Source organism: Rhodamnia argentea, chromosome 5, assembly GCF_020921035.1.
Source record: "Rhodamnia argentea isolate NSW1041297 chromosome 5, ASM2092103v1, whole genome shotgun sequence".
Taxonomy (NCBI): domain Eukaryota; kingdom Viridiplantae; phylum Streptophyta; class Magnoliopsida; order Myrtales; family Myrtaceae; genus Rhodamnia; species Rhodamnia argentea.
Window position 1 is genome coordinate 18,601,762 of NC_063154.1, and position 16,867 is coordinate 18,618,628.

Genomic DNA, 16,867 nt, shown 5'->3' on the forward strand with positions numbered 1-16,867 from the left:
TTAAGTTGAAGATCATCGTCCCGTCGAACTCACGTAAACACGAGGAGCACGAACTGGTAACCCCGTTGTTCATTTAACCCGCCCTAGGACCACCTACCCACAACAACGGACTTACCATGATTTCCAATTGAATGCCTTGTCTATGTCTGAAATCTTCGACATTGTCCTTGCTATTTTGTTGATACAAATGTTATGGTATGGTAGGGAAGGCATATCACATCTGGAGCAATTAATACAAGGACCCACTGAAAAAAGATACTGGAGGATAGGAATTTGGCGGGCTTTATGATTTCTCAAGAGTCAGGACATGGCTATGTCAAGGTTTGAAGAGAGCACATGTAAAATGGCCTGTAACAACTTGAGCTCAGTTCCACTGAAAGTAGTTTTGTTGGGTGAGTTCATTTAGTGTTGCTTGTTGAGCCTGGCTCATTGATCATTTAAGGCATGGCAAAGCCTAAACCCTAGTCTTGGTCTCCTCCAACCAGAACCTTTTAGCAGATTCTGGCATGGGGCATGTAATTGCCATGGGCAGGTTAGGTGCTCAGGACAGCATCTTGTCCCATGGGTTTATACAGAGGGCTTGCGCGGAGGGAAAATTGTGCAAAAAGTTTGAAACTTCTTGCAATTTTATCAATTAAACCATACACTTTTTAATTTTATCAATTGAATCCTCAACATTTTTATGTTTTGCCAATTGAGTTCATCCGGCTAATTTTGACCGGAGATGGCTAACGTGGACATCACCCGTCTTACGTGGCACGGTCAAGACCGACGTGAATAACTTGTACTAATATTTTAATATTTTTTTCGATTTTCTAATTTTTTTCCTATATTCAATTTTTTTTAAAACTCGCCGGCCACAGTTGTAAAAAACAACAAAGATAAGAGAAAAAATAAAAAATTATCCACATCAATGCTAGCAGTGCTACTACCACATCAGCGATTTTCGGCCATAAATGGCCGAATAAACTCAATTGACAAAACATGAAAAAGTTTAGGGCTCAATTGACAAAATTAAAAGGTTTCGGACTTAATTGGAAAAAGTGCAATATGTTTACAACTATTTGGACAGTTTTTCCCTTGCCCAAAGCTTGATCCATTGGGCTTGATTCATCTCAATCATTGATCATACGGTTCCCTCGCATGGGATCCACAGGAAACCCACCTAACTAAAGCCTGTGACGAACCTGTTCCAATGAATTTGGATCGAGGTAAGAAATCCCTTTATATTGTTCTCAATCGATATACGCTAATCACTAAGTCACATGCATTGTAGAGTTTCCTCCGCTTCCTTTCGCGGGGGCAACGTTTTTGCCGGTCCTAAAGAGGTGCAATCTAATCGAAAGATCGATGGTCGATACAATTGTATGGAAATGGTAGAACTACATGCTGGCCTAAGGGAACTCGATTTCAATGAATAACCATTATGTTTGGATTAGTTTCAATTCTGGCTCCAAATTTTTTGGGAATAGTAAGGGACAAGAACTTCATGCAGATACTCTCTCTCTCTCTCTCTCTCTCTCTCTCTCCTGGATGGGTCGGAATGTGATCGATTCAAGGTTTGAAATTTGTTGGCATCACATGTGGATGGTGACAACATAGGATGATTTGAGGTATCTGCATTGGATGCCGATTGGGTTGTGTACAAAGACTGTACGTATAGATCGACCAAAAGGAAGAGGTTAATTGGAGGACGTGGGTCAATCATGCGAGTCGTGCAATGGATGTGCAAGGAAAAAAGAAAAATGCAAAGTGTTGCAGGACGCAATGTAATTTGGCAGAAGCTTTTGGGCCTCCCCTTGGCTGTGTTCTGATCCCTTTTGGGGGCCATTCTGTTCCCCTCTTGGAGTATCTGCCTGAAGGGTCTTGGCAAACAGTCTTGCACTTTTCTCAGGCCAAAAAGAAAAAGAACAAGAAAGGAAAAGAAAATGAAAGAGAAAAAGAAAAACAATCTTGAGAGTTTTTCTCTTTTTTTTTTCTTCCCTTCCATGTTTTGAATTTTCGGACAATAAATAGATTATTCGAGAATATTTGATTACATGCTCAAATATTCTCTTCCGCCGCGACTGTCTTTCTGACCCGTTAGACACTAGGTAATGTTGCATCCCATGTCGATGCTTGGTTGTGCAACCGAGAGCGAGGTGAAGTGCGATTGCCGCTTTTGAAACCAAAATATTGAGCGGGGAAAGACGCATGCCCATCACTTTGAGCAATTCATCGAGGTTCCTTGGCGGATATTTGAAGTTGTAAGTTCGTTTGTACCATGATGTGAATTCTTTTGGAAAAATTACCAAACAAGTCTTAAAACTATTATGCAGATGCTATTTCAGCCCTGAATATTTTAATTTGGCAAGTTTACTCCTAAATATTTTGAAAATTTATCAATTTAGTCATTCCGGATAATTTTAGCTGAAAATTGCTGACGTGTAATCGGTTGTGCCACGTAAAACTACCGATGCCAACGTGGATAAATTTTGAAATTTTTTTATAAAAATTTTGAAATTTTTTTCTTTGTGGCCAGTGAGGCTAGGGCTTGGAAGCCTTCAACGCTCTCCAGTGAGGGTTGCGGCCCTCACCCAGTCCCTCGCTAGATGTGGGTGGGGCACTCGCCGGCCTAGCAAGGGACTTCACGTTATCGCCTGTGGTTGGTGAGACCACGATGGCCTTGCCGAGGGCCACCTCACCCTGGCCCGGCAAGGCCGTGAAGGCCTTGTTTGAGGCCATCGCGGCCTTGTCGACTGGCTCACCAAGTTATGGCGAGGGCCTTTTGTACCCTTGCTCACAGTCCATAAGGGCCTCGGCAAGGGCATTGACCCTCCCTAGAAGTCGGCGAGAGCTTGTAGACCCTCCAGCCACAATGAAAAAAAAACAAGAGAGAAAGGAATAATAAGAACATAAATAATAAATACTCAAAAAAATAATTACTGCACAAATTGTCCATGTCAACATCACCGTGCCACATAGGATGACCGATGTCTACGGCTTCGATTTTAGGTTAAAATTGGCTGGAACGACTAAATTGATAAATTGTTAAAAGGTCTAGATCTAAATCGGTCAAATTAAAAAGTTTAAAACTGAATTAACATCATACTATACATTTAAATCTTTTTTTTTTAATAATAATCCCACCAAACTTTAAACACCCTTTTAGCAAATGGTGATATTGAAATTGTTTTCTATAGTTTTCTTTATCATATGCAAGTGTTGATTTGGACTCACTCATGATCAATAAACTCGAACTCCTTAGGCAATGTACTTAACCTAGGTTTAGACATGAACTCCCCTAGCAAAATCTCTATGCTTGTGATTTTAACCGAACTCAAAACCCATTAGCTTCTTGAGGCATGGAGAGGGAAGCCCATTTTATCCCTAGGACAAGTTGAGGAGTGTGAAATAACACATGTCGAGATTACCAATGACTTGCATTCGCACGAGCATGGTAGCTCATGGAAATTCTCTTTGTTTTCATCGCTTAAGCTTTACAGCTGTGAGGGAGAAGGGGAGCTCACATGGGTTGGTGTTTTGGTCAAAATCTGAGATCAAACAACACCCTTTTGATTCTCAGTGACCAAAACTGAACTAGAAAAGAGGGAATGATATGGAGGGTGAGACCAAGTCAAAAGGACACATTTTCACCTCTCTCTCTCTCTAAGCCATCATATTATTCTACAATTATTGGTGTGGGGACAAACTGAGCTCATGATCTTTTGTCCTTGGGAGCAAGCTGTTTCCCTTGAAAACACAAGACAATCTCTCTCTCTCTCTCTCTCTCTCTCTCTCTCTCTCTCTCTCTCATGAATCACGAGCACTAATGGCACGCATCTACTCGGGCTACCCTCTGTCCATCACAGACACACACACACACTCCCAACCTTAAAGTGGGAAGGAGGGAGAGAGAGCAAAAGAAGGGGACAAGACATCCTTCCACACAATCAAAGATTTTGTCTCCCATTTCCAAAATCTCCCCACCTCTGACTTTTTACCTCCTCCTTTATAATATGTTGAGCAAAAGACCACGATCTCTCTCTCTCCGCGACTGAGGACTTCTTATTCTTATGTGAAACAAGTCCCTCTCATACATGCAAAGCTTTCACCACCGAATGCATTTCTTGATTAATCATGAGTAACCCTACCTTGATATGTAAAGATAATTTGAGGTGAATGCGAAATTTGTTAGGGGTGTGGTTCATACTTCCTATCGACAAGAAGGCGCGGGATATGAAAGAGGCAATGCCCCTGGACGCAAGATAAGTTTTATAGTAGTACAAAGTTTTTGAATTATTTTGATACTTGTTGACATAGATATTGCAATACAAGCAAGTACTACAAGAAGCTATCTCTTTTTATAAAATTGAGATCCTCCAAATGTAGGAGATAAATTTAAATTTGACAATTATTCTTTTCAAGATCAACATGTCAATGTTCTCTTAATACACGAGATATGCCCGATGGAGACCGCAAGGGTCAACAGCCTCAAATCAAGGGAGGAGAGAGATAGAGAGTGACTTCCAAGAGAGTTGCGTAAATGAAGCGCATAGAGGCCGATTTACAGAGATTGTAGAGTAGGAGATGTGGCATGGCAGCGACAAATTGCTGGAAGCGGCTTGGTTGAGCTAGATTGACGGAGGCAGAGGGCGGTGGTGGTCGTGGGCATTGGTTGCGGAGGTTTGTGCAAAGAAGTTATGTTTTTGTCGGTTCTTTCCCCAAAATACTGAGTATCTTTGTCTTTCTTTCCAACATAATCAAACAATGTGATCTCTAAAAACTAGCAAACCATCTTCTTGATATAGCAACTACAAGTTGTAAGAGTTCTTCTGAAATGGGTTGCATTAAGTGAGATTGAAATTTAACATTTTACGAGATTGGTCTAATAAAGTAAGGTATAATTTTTTTTAATTATTCTAATATGGGGTTGGCTGGTTTGGGCAAAGTAGAGCCCGGCTTGTGATAAGAGGGTACGTAGCTTATTTATAAATAGTGCTCAAATCTCCCCTCAAACCCTAATACACAAATAACCTCACAGAATGAACAGATTCTGAACACGATTTGTGAGGGGTAGTCTCATTGAGTCGGTGATACGAGAGGGCAATAAAGCGAAGCACTTGAGCTCTAGATCGTCAATATTTCGCGACAAAAAGGACTGATGCCAAAATCAAGAGCGCAAATCCCATTTTCTGTTTTCGCGGCTTACACAAGTTACCTCCGCATGATTAGTTCATAAATTGGGAAAGTAACTTCTTCAAATGAACCTCACTCGTAAAAGAGAACTTGAAGGAAGCTTGACCATGAGAGAGAGAGAGAGAGAGAGAGAGAGAGAGAGAGAGAGAGAGAGAGAGAGAGAGCTCTAAAGTCACGACACACATTTTGAAGGCACAAGGATGGAAAAAGAACTTGAAATGCGGTTCGGGCACAATGCCTGTGTGGGAATTGTTTAAGTGGGCAACAATGGCTGGCATGCATGAAACACTGCATAGATTCACTGGCTTTATAAAAGATCACATGTTTTGTGTAACACGTGGAACAAAGTAAATCAAAAGAATAAATCAAGCTCATCCTCTATGTACATTCCACGTTGAAAGGAGCAAACAAAGGATCTACTTAAGGGATTTTCATATTTATTAGTTGATACGGTTATCCTAACTTTACTGAACAACATGTCTAAAAATAAACTGATCAAGCTAGTTAATTTAATTGTGTACCGTGACTAAAAATGTCATGGTGAACCTATCTAGAAAGGGTACATGTTATTAATATGTAAGTGATATGACTTATGGGGTTTTTCTATAGTTATGTGTGTATCTGTATACCATATGTAATTAGTCACTCTTATGTATATCGCGCAACCCTGCAAAAAAGAAGACAGCTCTCTAGGTCCCTACCAACACTGGTGTGCGAAAGCATGGGGAGCGAACGATATTAGAGTCCTTCTTGTAGGACTCGTGAAGAATTCGATAGAGCTTTGGTTGGTTGTTGACCAATGAAAAGCCACCACAAACACCTGCTTTCTTCGGCTCTAAAGATCAACATGGTATTGGAATAGGAAAACATATAAAATTCTTCAGCATCTCTATCTCAAATCAACACTTCCTTTACTCCTATTTCTATCTCAACAATGCCTGATGCATCTCTAGTTCTTTCTTCTTCTTCTCCTTCTTCTTCTTCTTATGTTTTTATTTGTACCCGCACTATAATTAATCACTCTTATAAATACATATTACACGAGCTTGATTAGGGTTAAACCCCCAAAACTATTATGTCGTCATTCTTTCTCCGACTCTAAAGATGAACACATATATTGCAAAGCTTAGCCTTTCTTACACATTCAAAGGCACATTATTCTAAGTGACATAAAGCACTTGAAGTTAAAGTCTCCCCACCAATTTCAAAAGTCAATTCGATGGTGTGGTGGGAATGATGGAGTAAATAGGTAAGCATGCAAAATTTTGACGTGGGATGGCAAAGCGCGAGTGCGCGCCATGGAGAGTTAAAAAGCATGGAATTATTACCACCAACATGTAAAGACGAGCAAGTGCGTGCTCATAATGCGTTTCATTGCCCATTATTATCAGTCAATTTTTAAACATTTTTTTTTTGGGTATTTTTCGTGTCATGCTCGATTTAATAATCATGGGATCCAGCTAAAGCAAAGATGAATGATGAGATCTATGAGTGGTTTCTGGCCAAAATTGTAGATATATATATAAACAAGATCTTGGGGTCATTTTCTTTCCTTCTTTCGGCTTATAGTACAATTTTTTTTTAAAAAATTTGATAATATTTTTATAAAATTTAATAATTGAAAAATAGGTAGTGTGTTCTTTTCCAATAATTTTGCATGATTGTGGTCTCAAATCCAATAAGAAAAGACAAAGACAAAAATAAAAGGCAGACAGATGTTTATCTGCAAAATCTGAACCTCCATTGACAAATCGACATCGGTTGGCTAGACATGCATGCACGTATGCTTTGCATCAAATATTGTAGGAACAATATCGTGCGATGAGATACAGAGAAATGACTACAAAATTGCAAAAGCACATAAGTAAAAGAGAGTGACAAAACTAATACAGAAGGTCCTTAAATTTCACATCGCGGTTGATATTCACGTCGCCACTTATATCGTCTCTTAATTAATCATAATTGTTAGAATGTCCAGCCCAAAAATCTAAAATAGTTTTAAAAGCTTAAACTTCTATGTTGGATATATTAAATATGGTATTAGAGCAATAGATTTTGAGTTCAAATATTTTCAGTTTCTTATTTGCCTTCTTTATTATATGTCTGCACGCTTAGCCTAGATCAAAATCCAACCTACACACGAGGACTGAGTGTTGGAATGCCTAAATATTAAATCACATATTTATCCACTAATTTAAACTTTTGAGTAGGATATTTTTGTCATTAATCATAACATGATAAAATCTGCACGAAGTCGTTTCTTAGTCTTTAAATGTCATGCTAATGAGTCACTAGGGTTTCTCAGCATATAGAGTCAGCAGCTTTCTTTTGCTAGTTTTATTTTGTTGTAGTGTATCTCGTAATCCAATCAGAGAGTAACTGGCGTGACTCCTGAGATTATTCTAAATAATGAAAGCTGTTATGTGAATAGCGGATCTGTTGCATCCAAAAACTGACCTTAAATCACTTAGCCAACTCTTTGAGGGTTAAATTTTGTGTTTAAGGAGGCCTTGTTGGGATATGTGGTGGACGAATGGGAAAATGGAAATCAGACTTTGAGGCATGAATTCACTTTCTTTAAAGAATTATTTATCCCACAACGTCGTTAATAATTATTAGAAAAAATCCTCCGGTATACAATTATCGAACGGAATCCTTGAATTCATAGTAGCGAAAACCTTTGTGAATAGGCATGTTATTTCCAAGAGATTAGGATCTAGCCCACTTAATCCATTGCTTTCATTTGAAAGATTAGAAACTTCTTTCCTATATAAAGTGTCTCACGCTCTCCCATTTCTTCTATGTGGGACAAAGGAAAAAAAAAAAAAAACACCGTTTTGTCTTTTTATAAACAAACTCTCAACAAGCCTTATCATAAAGACGTTTATTTTGTCCTTAATAAATCATAAAATGGATTATATGAGTCAATTGGGATCGGACTATTCATAACTTGACATAAATCGGACTCAATCCACCCGTCCGTTTGATACGTCTAGCAAGAACACACAATGAGACAAGAAGAAGAAAAGAAAATGCAAAAAGAAAAAAAAATAAAGAAAGACTTGCTTTAAACGAGGTCAAAGCTCTATCCAATGTCTCACACCCGCAAATCTGAACCCCCATTTCCGCACTGGCCGACAGTGCCTTTCTTTTCTTCACTTCACATGCATAATACATTAACTCTCTCTCTCTCTCTCTCTCTCTCTCCATGGAAATGTTCATGGAGAAGATCACATTTGACTGCAATCTGCCTTTTCAATGGATAACGGTTCTAAGGTTACCACCTTTTTATTCATATCTTCTCAGAGCTTAGAGGAGTCTAGAAAACCTCCTCTTCTTCTTCTTGTTTTTTTTTTTTCCCGGAAAATGTTTGTATTAATCTTCGCCAAATCTTTATCGATGATGTAATAAAAGTACGAGTCTCGAAAAAAATTTCCTGCACATGAAATGATGATTCGAATTTCTCGAGATAACATGAACATCCCGTGTAAAATAGAAGGTTTTCATTCGGCGATTTCAAAATCATCTAGAACGCCACATATGTATTCATATATACTTTCGAGTATAAATCATATTCGAGATCTAATTTTTCCGACATAAACTATCGAACTGGAACAAGCTATATATTGCTCATGATGGGTTTATTGAGAAAGTCAAGAGGCATGAATTCGTTTGTATTGACTCCGCATGGAGAAAAAAGGGGGATTTTCTTAGCTATGTTAAGTTTGAAATTAAATACTTAATAGTCGATATGCAAAAATGTTTGATTATATTTGTAAATTAAATTGGATATATAGCATTGTGCCATTTTGAGCAGTGTATCCTCATCAAAGCCATAAAAAAAAAAAAAGAATTACTGATATAATATCAAGAGGATATGGATATTTCACATAGCTTTTTAAGTCAAGAAAATCCCTGACACACGACTTGAATTGACTTTAGACATCAGTGCATCATACTTTTAAGCTGGACCTAAGTAAGCCTTTAAACTACTTCGTTTGAAACTGCGATCGGATTGTGGGATTCTTCAACATAAAGCAAATAGAGGGTATTCTCCATTATCAGGGAAGAAAAAAGATACCATTGACAATTGGGGAGTGCAAGGCGTGCAGGAACCGACACGTTAAAATAAAAAACGCATCCAAATTTTTGAGATAAGATGTTCCGCATCAAATAAAAGTCAAACCCTAATTTCGAAAAATGCAAAATAAAACGCCGTAAAATACCTCAAACACATGTAGGCAGTTGTCCACACAATCTAATAATGTCATAGTAAATTCAAGACATCCATCCAAAAATCAAATACGATCTAAACAGACAAAAATATTCCAAATAATCGTATTTTTTTTATTTATTGTAATGAGGACATAATATATCCTGTTCCATACATGAAGCTATTGTGAAGTGAAAGGGACACTTCAAGATCATTGAAGAGACTGAGAGCGAGCGCCCCAAAAACGCATGCATAACGTAAGCGCAGAGCCCTCGAACTTTCACTTCACATTTCTTCACTTTGATTCAAATTTAAAAGGAAATGCAAATTCTAGAGAGAGAGAGAGAGAGAGAGAGAGAGAGAGAGAGAGAGAGAAGAGAGAGGGAGAGATTATTAGATAGGACGGCCATTGACGATGCCCACGAAGAGCCTCCTGCTCATGAAGGGCAAGTCCAGCATCTTCTCTTGCACCGCCGACGATGGCGGCGACGGCAGCAGCAGCAACGGCAACGACCGGGTCCTCTTCTGTAGAGGATTGAGATTGCTGCCGCCGCCGTCCTCCAGGTCGAACGGCGGGCCAATGGCCACCCACGAGTCGTTCGAGTCGTCCTCGCAGCTGAACGACGCGTCGACAACTCCGCTCGGGCTCCTCGGGTTTGGTCGATCAAAGCGGCACTGCTTGCGCTTCAAAGAGTTGCCGATGGACGAGTTCACCGCATCGTTCCCGGTCTCCGATATCTCCAGAATGAATCTGCAGCAGTCTCCCACCACCTCCTGTTAAACGAAGCATCACGAGCAGAAAATAATGAGCTTGGCATTAGTTCAAGGATAGATGTTGTCAAGACAGACATCATGTGTCCGTTTATTTTTCACAATCAGAAAATATTCTTTTAAAAATAATCATGTATATTTCGAAGGATTAGTTGATAAAGAACATTTTTTTATTGACACTAATCTATCCAAACACCTTTGTGAATAATGAAGAAATTTTCGTTCATTCATTATAATTATGTTTAGACAAATATTTTCTAAGTTATTCATCTCTTTTGAAATAAATGAAGCCTAATATTAGGGTTCCAAAGTCCATTTATTGACTTGATACTTTCGTCATGAGTGGACTTATTCACACATTTACGTGTCTACACGTGCGAATTATGTTAAAAAGTTTCGCATGCCGCTCTCGTTAAGCAGCCGAATAAGGCCAAAAAAAAAAAAAAATCGCGCTATGTACGCGTAAAATGCAGGCGAATTTCTTCGCATCTGCGGAATAGTTTCGTTACATTTTACATAAAAGAACCCCTTTTTTCGTCGAAATGTATAAAATGAAAAACCAATTTATCTTCAAAAAAATAATTTTTTTTAAGGGTAAAGTAGTGGACAACAAATCAAATCAACCCCAGAATAAATATAAAAAAAAAGACAAAGTTTGTATACACTGTCGAAACATGCGTCCTCCTTCAGTGTAAGGTCAAAGTCAAATCATGAATCCCACTTAGTAAAAGAAGGGAAGAGAGAGAGAGAGAGAGAGAGAGAGAGAGAGGCAGACCTGGCTCGTGCGGAGGGAGCTCAAAAGCCGGGCCTTGTGCTCCGAGGAACGTAACGGGTCGACCTCCTCGATGACGTGCGCCATCGCCGCCGCGGCCAGGACGGACGGAAGGTAGCTCAGCGATCTCGAATCTGCTTCCCGAGGAGGTCAAGGAGAGGAACATGGTCAAAGCTACTTCGTGATGGGTGGGTGCGTCGCATTCTTCGGAAAGAAGGGGTTAAAAAAAAGGATGAAAGGAGGAAGACAGAGAGCGATGTTTTGCTCCGGTTTGTTTGTTCTTACCGGAGACGGCGGCGACGAGGAGCCGCTCGCAGCGGCGGAGGAACTCCCGCCGCCTGGCCCCGAGCCTCGCCGCGGCGACGTGGTGGACGAACGACAGCGGCGTCACCGGGTGCATCCCCCACCCGAGCGTGGACAGGACGAGGAGCTCCATCCGCTGCACCGTCTTCGCCTCGAACAAGAACCTCGCGTCCCCCACCTGAACAGTCACCATCATCATCATCCCCACACACACACTGAATATCAGTTGAAGTATGAGAGAGATTCATATAAAAAATGTCTTTCTCTCGCAAGTCGTTTAAGCGAGTGGCGGCGGAGTGCCTCTTACTTGGAGATCTAAGAGGAGAGGGACGCGGGTCTCCTCCACTTTGGCGGCGAGGGAGAGGCACGCGACGGCCACGAGCTGCGTCATCCACGGCCTGCTGTCCCGCTGCGGGCTGAAGCCGGAGAGGAACCTGTCGAGGTAATCCACGGCCAGCACCGCCGTGAGCGCGGAGAACCCGTAGACGCCCCGCACCCGCAGCATCCACTCCACGGCCTCGCGCCGCGCCGCGAGCGCGCACCCGTCGTCCCCGAGGTCCGGCCTCGTCCTGCGCTCCTTGGACAAGAGCGAGAGCAGCTCGGCCTCCTCCTCCTCGTCCTCCTCCGCCTCCCCCTCTTCCTCGCCGCCGTCGTCGTCTTCTTCCCACGAGGAGTCTGGTTGTCCATCCACTGACTGCGAGGGAAAGACTGAATAGCTTCCAGCGGCGGTCGTCTGAAGTCCGTCGACTTCTTCCTCGTCTTCTTCTTCTTCGAATCTGTCTTCTTCACAGTAGAGAGCATCGTCGAGCAAGATGGAAGAATGACCGTCTTCTGGTTCTCGGGGCGGCGATGATGGGTCGTGACCTTGCCGCTGTGCCATTGCCATCTTCTTCTTCTTGTGGGGGGCAGAAGAAGTGGTCCTTGGAGCCCTCCTCAGCTCCTCATTGTGCACAAAGGAAGAACCTTTAAGCCAATCCCTCTCTCTCTCTCTCTCTCTCTCTCTATAGGGTGTTGCAGAGACGAAAAGGAGGAAGGGGGGTTGATTTTTTAAGAAGGGAGGGAGTGGGTTTTTGCTTTGCTCTTTTTTCTTCACGCTTGTCCTTTTCTTTTCTATGCAATTAATTATTATAAATCTTTTGGGTTTTTTTTAAAAAAAATTATTTATTTATTTTTCAGAAAAAGGGAAATATTTTGTGGGTTCTTGGGAAAATTGCGTGTGCTTTCGGTGTGTGCTGGTGGTGTTTGAACTGCTGTTGTGTTGGGGGAGGGCAAAAGAGTGGGAAAAGGAGGCACACACACCAAGCCGGGACCCATGAAAGTAGCCCCTCTTTTATAGAAGCAAGATAATGGGTCACTCTGTGCAAGATCTCATGTCTTACTTTATAGAGAGAGAATTAGGGTTTTGTCCTTGTCCCAAGAAATGAAAATCTAAAAGAAGAAAAGGAAGGAGGCACTTTTGGTCAACTCTTCTTCTACTTCTTCTTGGTCTTTGGGGCGTTTGTTATCTGATAAGCTGTCTTCAGAAAGAGTAGTCAATTTTATCAGGTTGAAAGAAGGAGAAACGCATTTGATTATGTGGGGGGAAGTTGGCTCTCCCCTTGCCTGAATTTTTCCCCACTGGCCAAATTGGTCATAAGCTGGACCTAAATGCCTGCAGTTAATGCCTATCCATCCAGAAGCCCTTCTAACTACTTTGAGTTTAGGTGTGGGGGAGAAAATGGACACAAGTTGACAGAGAAAAAGTTCATGGAGGGAAAACCCAAAAGTGATTCAGATTCAGAAAATGACTGGCTCATCATCTCATCTATAAGTCAGTCTTGATGATGATCGAGCCTAAGTAAGTTTCAACATTGAATTTGAAACTTATCCTCTCAGGCACATAACGCCGGTAATCCACTTCAGTTGCTCGAGAGATTTGCATCGTGCAAGATGGCCATTGCGTCGGTTGTGCACCAAGAATGATGACCGGTACAAGAAAGCAAAAGGAAAAATGAAATAAAAGTGCCTTACTCATCAACTCATGACTTCTTAAGTTATATATAAGTCTTTTCCATTACCCTAGACATTTCCAAGAATAGACTAGAAGCAAGGATTAAATGAGATTGTGGATTGGTCATGAAGAGCCCCTGCGAAACCAGCTCAACATGCAGTGAAGGGCCGAATCCACTGATGACAGCGCGACGATGAGCAATGCCACAAGAATCAGCGTGAGAGTTGCCGTTCTCAGCTGCAGCACATCCATGGAAAGACTCAGCTCTTAGCCAGCTCAAGAGTAGTTAAATTAAAGCAAGAAAATATGAGTTGCATGATCTGTGACTGCAAAAGTTCAGTTCAATCACGAGGATGCAATCTTTTTTGGATGTGGTGTCGAAGTTTTCACTATGAAAATCAGCTTGTCATGCTAAAGAGCTGTTCTGAATCTATCTAGGCCAAAAGAATGACCAGATTTTGGAATTACCGTGCTCTGAAAGCTCGGCCATTCTATGTATTTCAGCTGGCTAGGTTGCTCGCACAAAAATGTGAATAATGACTTTGAAGACCTACAACGAAAATTATAAAATTAGTAATGAAAAGATCAAGCATTATGTGCCATGCAAACATCTAAAATGACGCAATAACCTAGTACAGAATCGACTTGGAACATCATTGTCCTGGGGAATGGCAACAGAAGAATCTGAATGGGAATATAATTCTGAGAATAAGTCAGTACCACACTACTTCTTTGATCAGACTAGACCAAAATGGTTCAGGACGCAAGTCATCGTCATAGCTTAACGCAATGTTATTTCTTCTGGCAGACACCACATGATTGTTCCTGAAATGCCCAACATCCAAACAACCAGCATTTGTTCTTGAAATCTGCAAAGAGGTCCAATTGTTGCAAAACAAGGAATTACAACTTCACTGATGGGAAATTGAAGACAGAGGATCAAGAAAGCATTATTACTTTACCACAGGCAAGCCCAATAGCTTTGCATTCATTACTTCTCGTCTGCTTACTCTTGCTCCGGAGAGGAAATTTATTACACATGGGATGAACCACAACTACAAATGCACAGGAGAGTATTTAGGCCAGAGAGGAGAATGGAAGGTCATGGACCAGCTCGAGATAGAAAAAGGGACCTAGATGGTTTCCACTTAAGCCACTGATTGTCACCATCTTCAGTTTTTGTAACCCGAAATCCTACAATTGCAATGCTGTCACCATGCCTTCACTGGATGTTTGAAAAAAAGGAAAAATACAAACTTATTAAGTTTTCACACCTACCATAACATAACCTCAAAGTCAAGAAATAAAGCAAACTGAGAAAGAGGAAATTGTATAAGTTTTAAGCAGAGATAGAGAGATGGTAGAAAAGAGGCAAACAAATAACTTAAAGTCAACCGATGCAATAGCATAACTTGGCCAAGAAAAGATACCATAGGGCATCAGGTCAAATGATCAACACTGAAAATTTCAGTCCCTGCCATCCACTTCTAAAAGAACTAACAGAATATGAATGGCAAGATGAGATTTGCCCCAAAATTTGTGCACAAATTGGACAGCTTGGACATTTCTAAGCATTTCTGAACAAGTTAAATGATTGAATAAAATGAAATTATTCAGAGGCCAGGAACTCTTAACATATTTCATCATCCTGATTGGAATATCTTTGCTTCCAAGACACAACCATTTTTTTGCAGCAAGCATTGAGAATGACATCTTTTGCACTTGATTGGTAAACTTGTGTAACATCTAAGAGACTGAATTTCCGACCCTAGTTTCTTCAATTCCGACCCAGTCGCACTTCCTGTAACGACACAAGCAAAAGATAACTAAACCTACAGAACATCTTCCTCTGCCGTAGACATCCAACCCCCTGCATAATAAGGTACTAATGTAACAAAACACTACTACAGCCTTATTGATATTTCATTTTTCTCTCCACTCGGACTAATCCGCCCACTCGGCTTCTTAAACAAATGTAGTGATTAATACTGGCCCTTCTTATTCTGAATGCATATACAAGTGTTTGCAGTTGATCAATCTTGCTGCTGGCGACAAACTCATATATCATGTCGTCTACCAGAATCAAAAGGGTGAGCATGACTGAAGTTTAGATTTCAATAAAAGGGGGACATGAGAAGAAAATTTGCAAGACCAGGGAAAATTAAAGAAATGAACAAACATCAATTTCACAAAAATAAACTGCGAAAGAACATGCTTGCAGTTTCCAAAAGCAATTCAACCTCCGCATGCTTGATCAGTTATTAACAGTGATAAAATACCACAATTCTAAATACATAAAGTACGGATTTTCTTCTGTTTTGAGGTGATTGTACGATCATAGTAGCTTCAAATCGACATAGTACCAGAATGCAAATCTACATGGTTCTCAACTGCTGTTTTATCTATATCACGGAATGGCTTCTGTAATTAATTTCTCCCGAGTCAACCATTTGACACATCCGAACATAGGAGAATTGCAATACATCAAAATTACTTCTAAGACAATAGATTTAAATAGGAGAATCACTGTACTTTCCACCTTCTCCATCTGTTGTTAGCAGATGACATGCGAACCTCATTTCCGCTAGAAATTTGTAGACCGTGTAATGTCCAAAAATACAAGTTTGATGCCATATAAAACTTTTATCTTCTGCGTTGCTCATTTCTCATCCAAAATCGAACATTTTTCATGGAGTGCCCGACTTCAATTTCCACAATACACAACCAATTCAACAACCAGATGGTGCCAGTGATGCTCCCCGGCAGTACAGACGAAGGAAATACGTCAATCACTTGGTGTGTACACAAAGAAAATCTTTAAGAACTCATCAAAGCAGACGGGACAAACACCACACCCAAGCAATGTGAGTACCGGAGTACGAATTCATACAGTCATGCGAGAGAAGAAGAAGAAGAAGAAGAAGAAGAAGAAGAAGAAGAAGGGAATTCGTAAACTTAGCCTCTGGAAAGATTTAAACGACCGGCAAGAGAGGTGAAGAGGATAGCAAAGAAGCGAAGCAGAGAGATGGGCATCTGAGAAATACCTCCTTTCTGAAGAGGTGAAGGGTTTGTGGAGGGAGGAGGCTACGATGTATCAACGTTGGCCGGTGTTCACCGCAAGAACATCCTTCGGGCAAAAGAGAGAATTTTGAGGGGCTCGACAGGATGGAGAAGACAAGAACAAGCGTAGTAGTCAACCAGTCAGTCGGGTCTGAACCCAGTTCGGTCGCAGGCGATCAAGGCGCTTGGGCTACATGGGCTGTCGGCAGAGAGATGGGCATCTGAGAAATACCTCCTTTCTGAAGAGGTGAAGGGTTTGTGGAGGGAGGAGGCTACGATGTATCAACGCTGGCCGGTGTTCACCGCAAGAACATCCTTCGTGCAAAAGAGAGAATTTTGAGGGGCTCGACAGGATGGAGAAGACAAGAACAAGCGTAGTAGTCAACCAGTCAGTCGGGTCTGAACCCAGTTCGGTCGCAGGCGATCAAGGCGCTTGGGCTACATGGGCTGTCGGGGAAGCGAAAGGCCTTTCTTTTGGCGTATCGAGGGCGAGGATTAGTTCCACGACAATACACAAATTTGAAGAGAGAGTAATCCAAGCTAGAAAAGGTGCAGCAAGTTTACTAATCAAAGATTGCCA

General features: G+C 41.1%; 2 protein-coding genes across 2 annotated transcripts; both read right to left on the reverse strand.

Moving 5' to 3' along the window:
* Window positions 1-9,740: 9,740 nt before the first annotated feature.
* LOC115750628 (cyclin-D3-1-like) lies at window positions 9,741-12,285 on the reverse strand. The gene is made up of 4 exons (XM_030688116.2): window positions 11,545-12,285; window positions 11,220-11,415; window positions 10,938-11,068; window positions 9,741-10,165 (listed from the first exon to the last, which is right to left on the reverse strand). The coding sequence occupies exons 1-4, from the start codon at window positions 12,121-12,123 to the stop codon at window positions 9,785-9,787; spliced, it is 1,287 nt and encodes a 428-aa protein (XP_030543976.1). The 5' UTR covers window positions 12,124-12,285; the 3' UTR covers window positions 9,741-9,784.
* Window positions 12,286-13,209: 924 nt separating this feature from the next.
* On the reverse strand, window positions 13,210-16,462 carry LOC115750630. The gene is made up of 6 exons (XM_030688119.2): window positions 16,272-16,462; window positions 14,361-14,421; window positions 14,185-14,282; window positions 13,948-14,096; window positions 13,696-13,777; window positions 13,210-13,464 (listed from the first exon to the last, which is right to left on the reverse strand). Exons 2-6 carry the CDS (start codon window positions 14,395-14,397, stop codon window positions 13,351-13,353), a joined length of 480 nt encoding a protein of 159 aa, XP_030543979.1. The 5' UTR covers window positions 14,398-14,421; window positions 16,272-16,462; the 3' UTR covers window positions 13,210-13,350.
* Between the last annotated feature and the right edge of the window lie 405 nt (window positions 16,463-16,867).

What these genes read in the sequence shown, in the direction of transcription:
- LOC115750628 (XM_030688116.2), bottom strand. Translation starts at nt 12,123, where the DNA reads ATGGCAATGGCACAGCGGCAAGGTCACGACCCATCATCGCCGCCCCGA. An exon ending in CCTCGTCGCCGCCGTCTCCG is followed by an intron (nt 11,069 to 11,219) that starts GTAAGAACAAAC and finishes CTCGGGAAGCAG; the next exon opens with ATTCGAGATCGCTGAGCTAC. An exon ending in GCTCCCTCCGCACGAGCCAG is followed by an intron (nt 10,166 to 10,937) that starts GTCTGCCTCTCT and finishes TTCGTTTAACAG; the next exon opens with GAGGTGGTGGGAGACTGCTG.
- LOC115750630 (XM_030688119.2), bottom strand. Translation starts at nt 14,397, where the DNA reads ATGGTGACAATCAGTGGCTTAAGTGGAAACCATCTAG. An exon ending in CTTAAGTGGAAACCATCTAG is followed by an intron (nt 14,283 to 14,360) that starts GTCCCTTTTTCT and finishes GTGCATTTGTAG; the next exon opens with TTGTGGTTCATCCCATGTGT. An exon ending in GGCCGAGCTTTCAGAGCACG is followed by an intron (nt 13,465 to 13,695) that starts GTAATTCCAAAA and finishes GATGTGCTGCAG; the next exon opens with CTGAGAACGGCAACTCTCAC.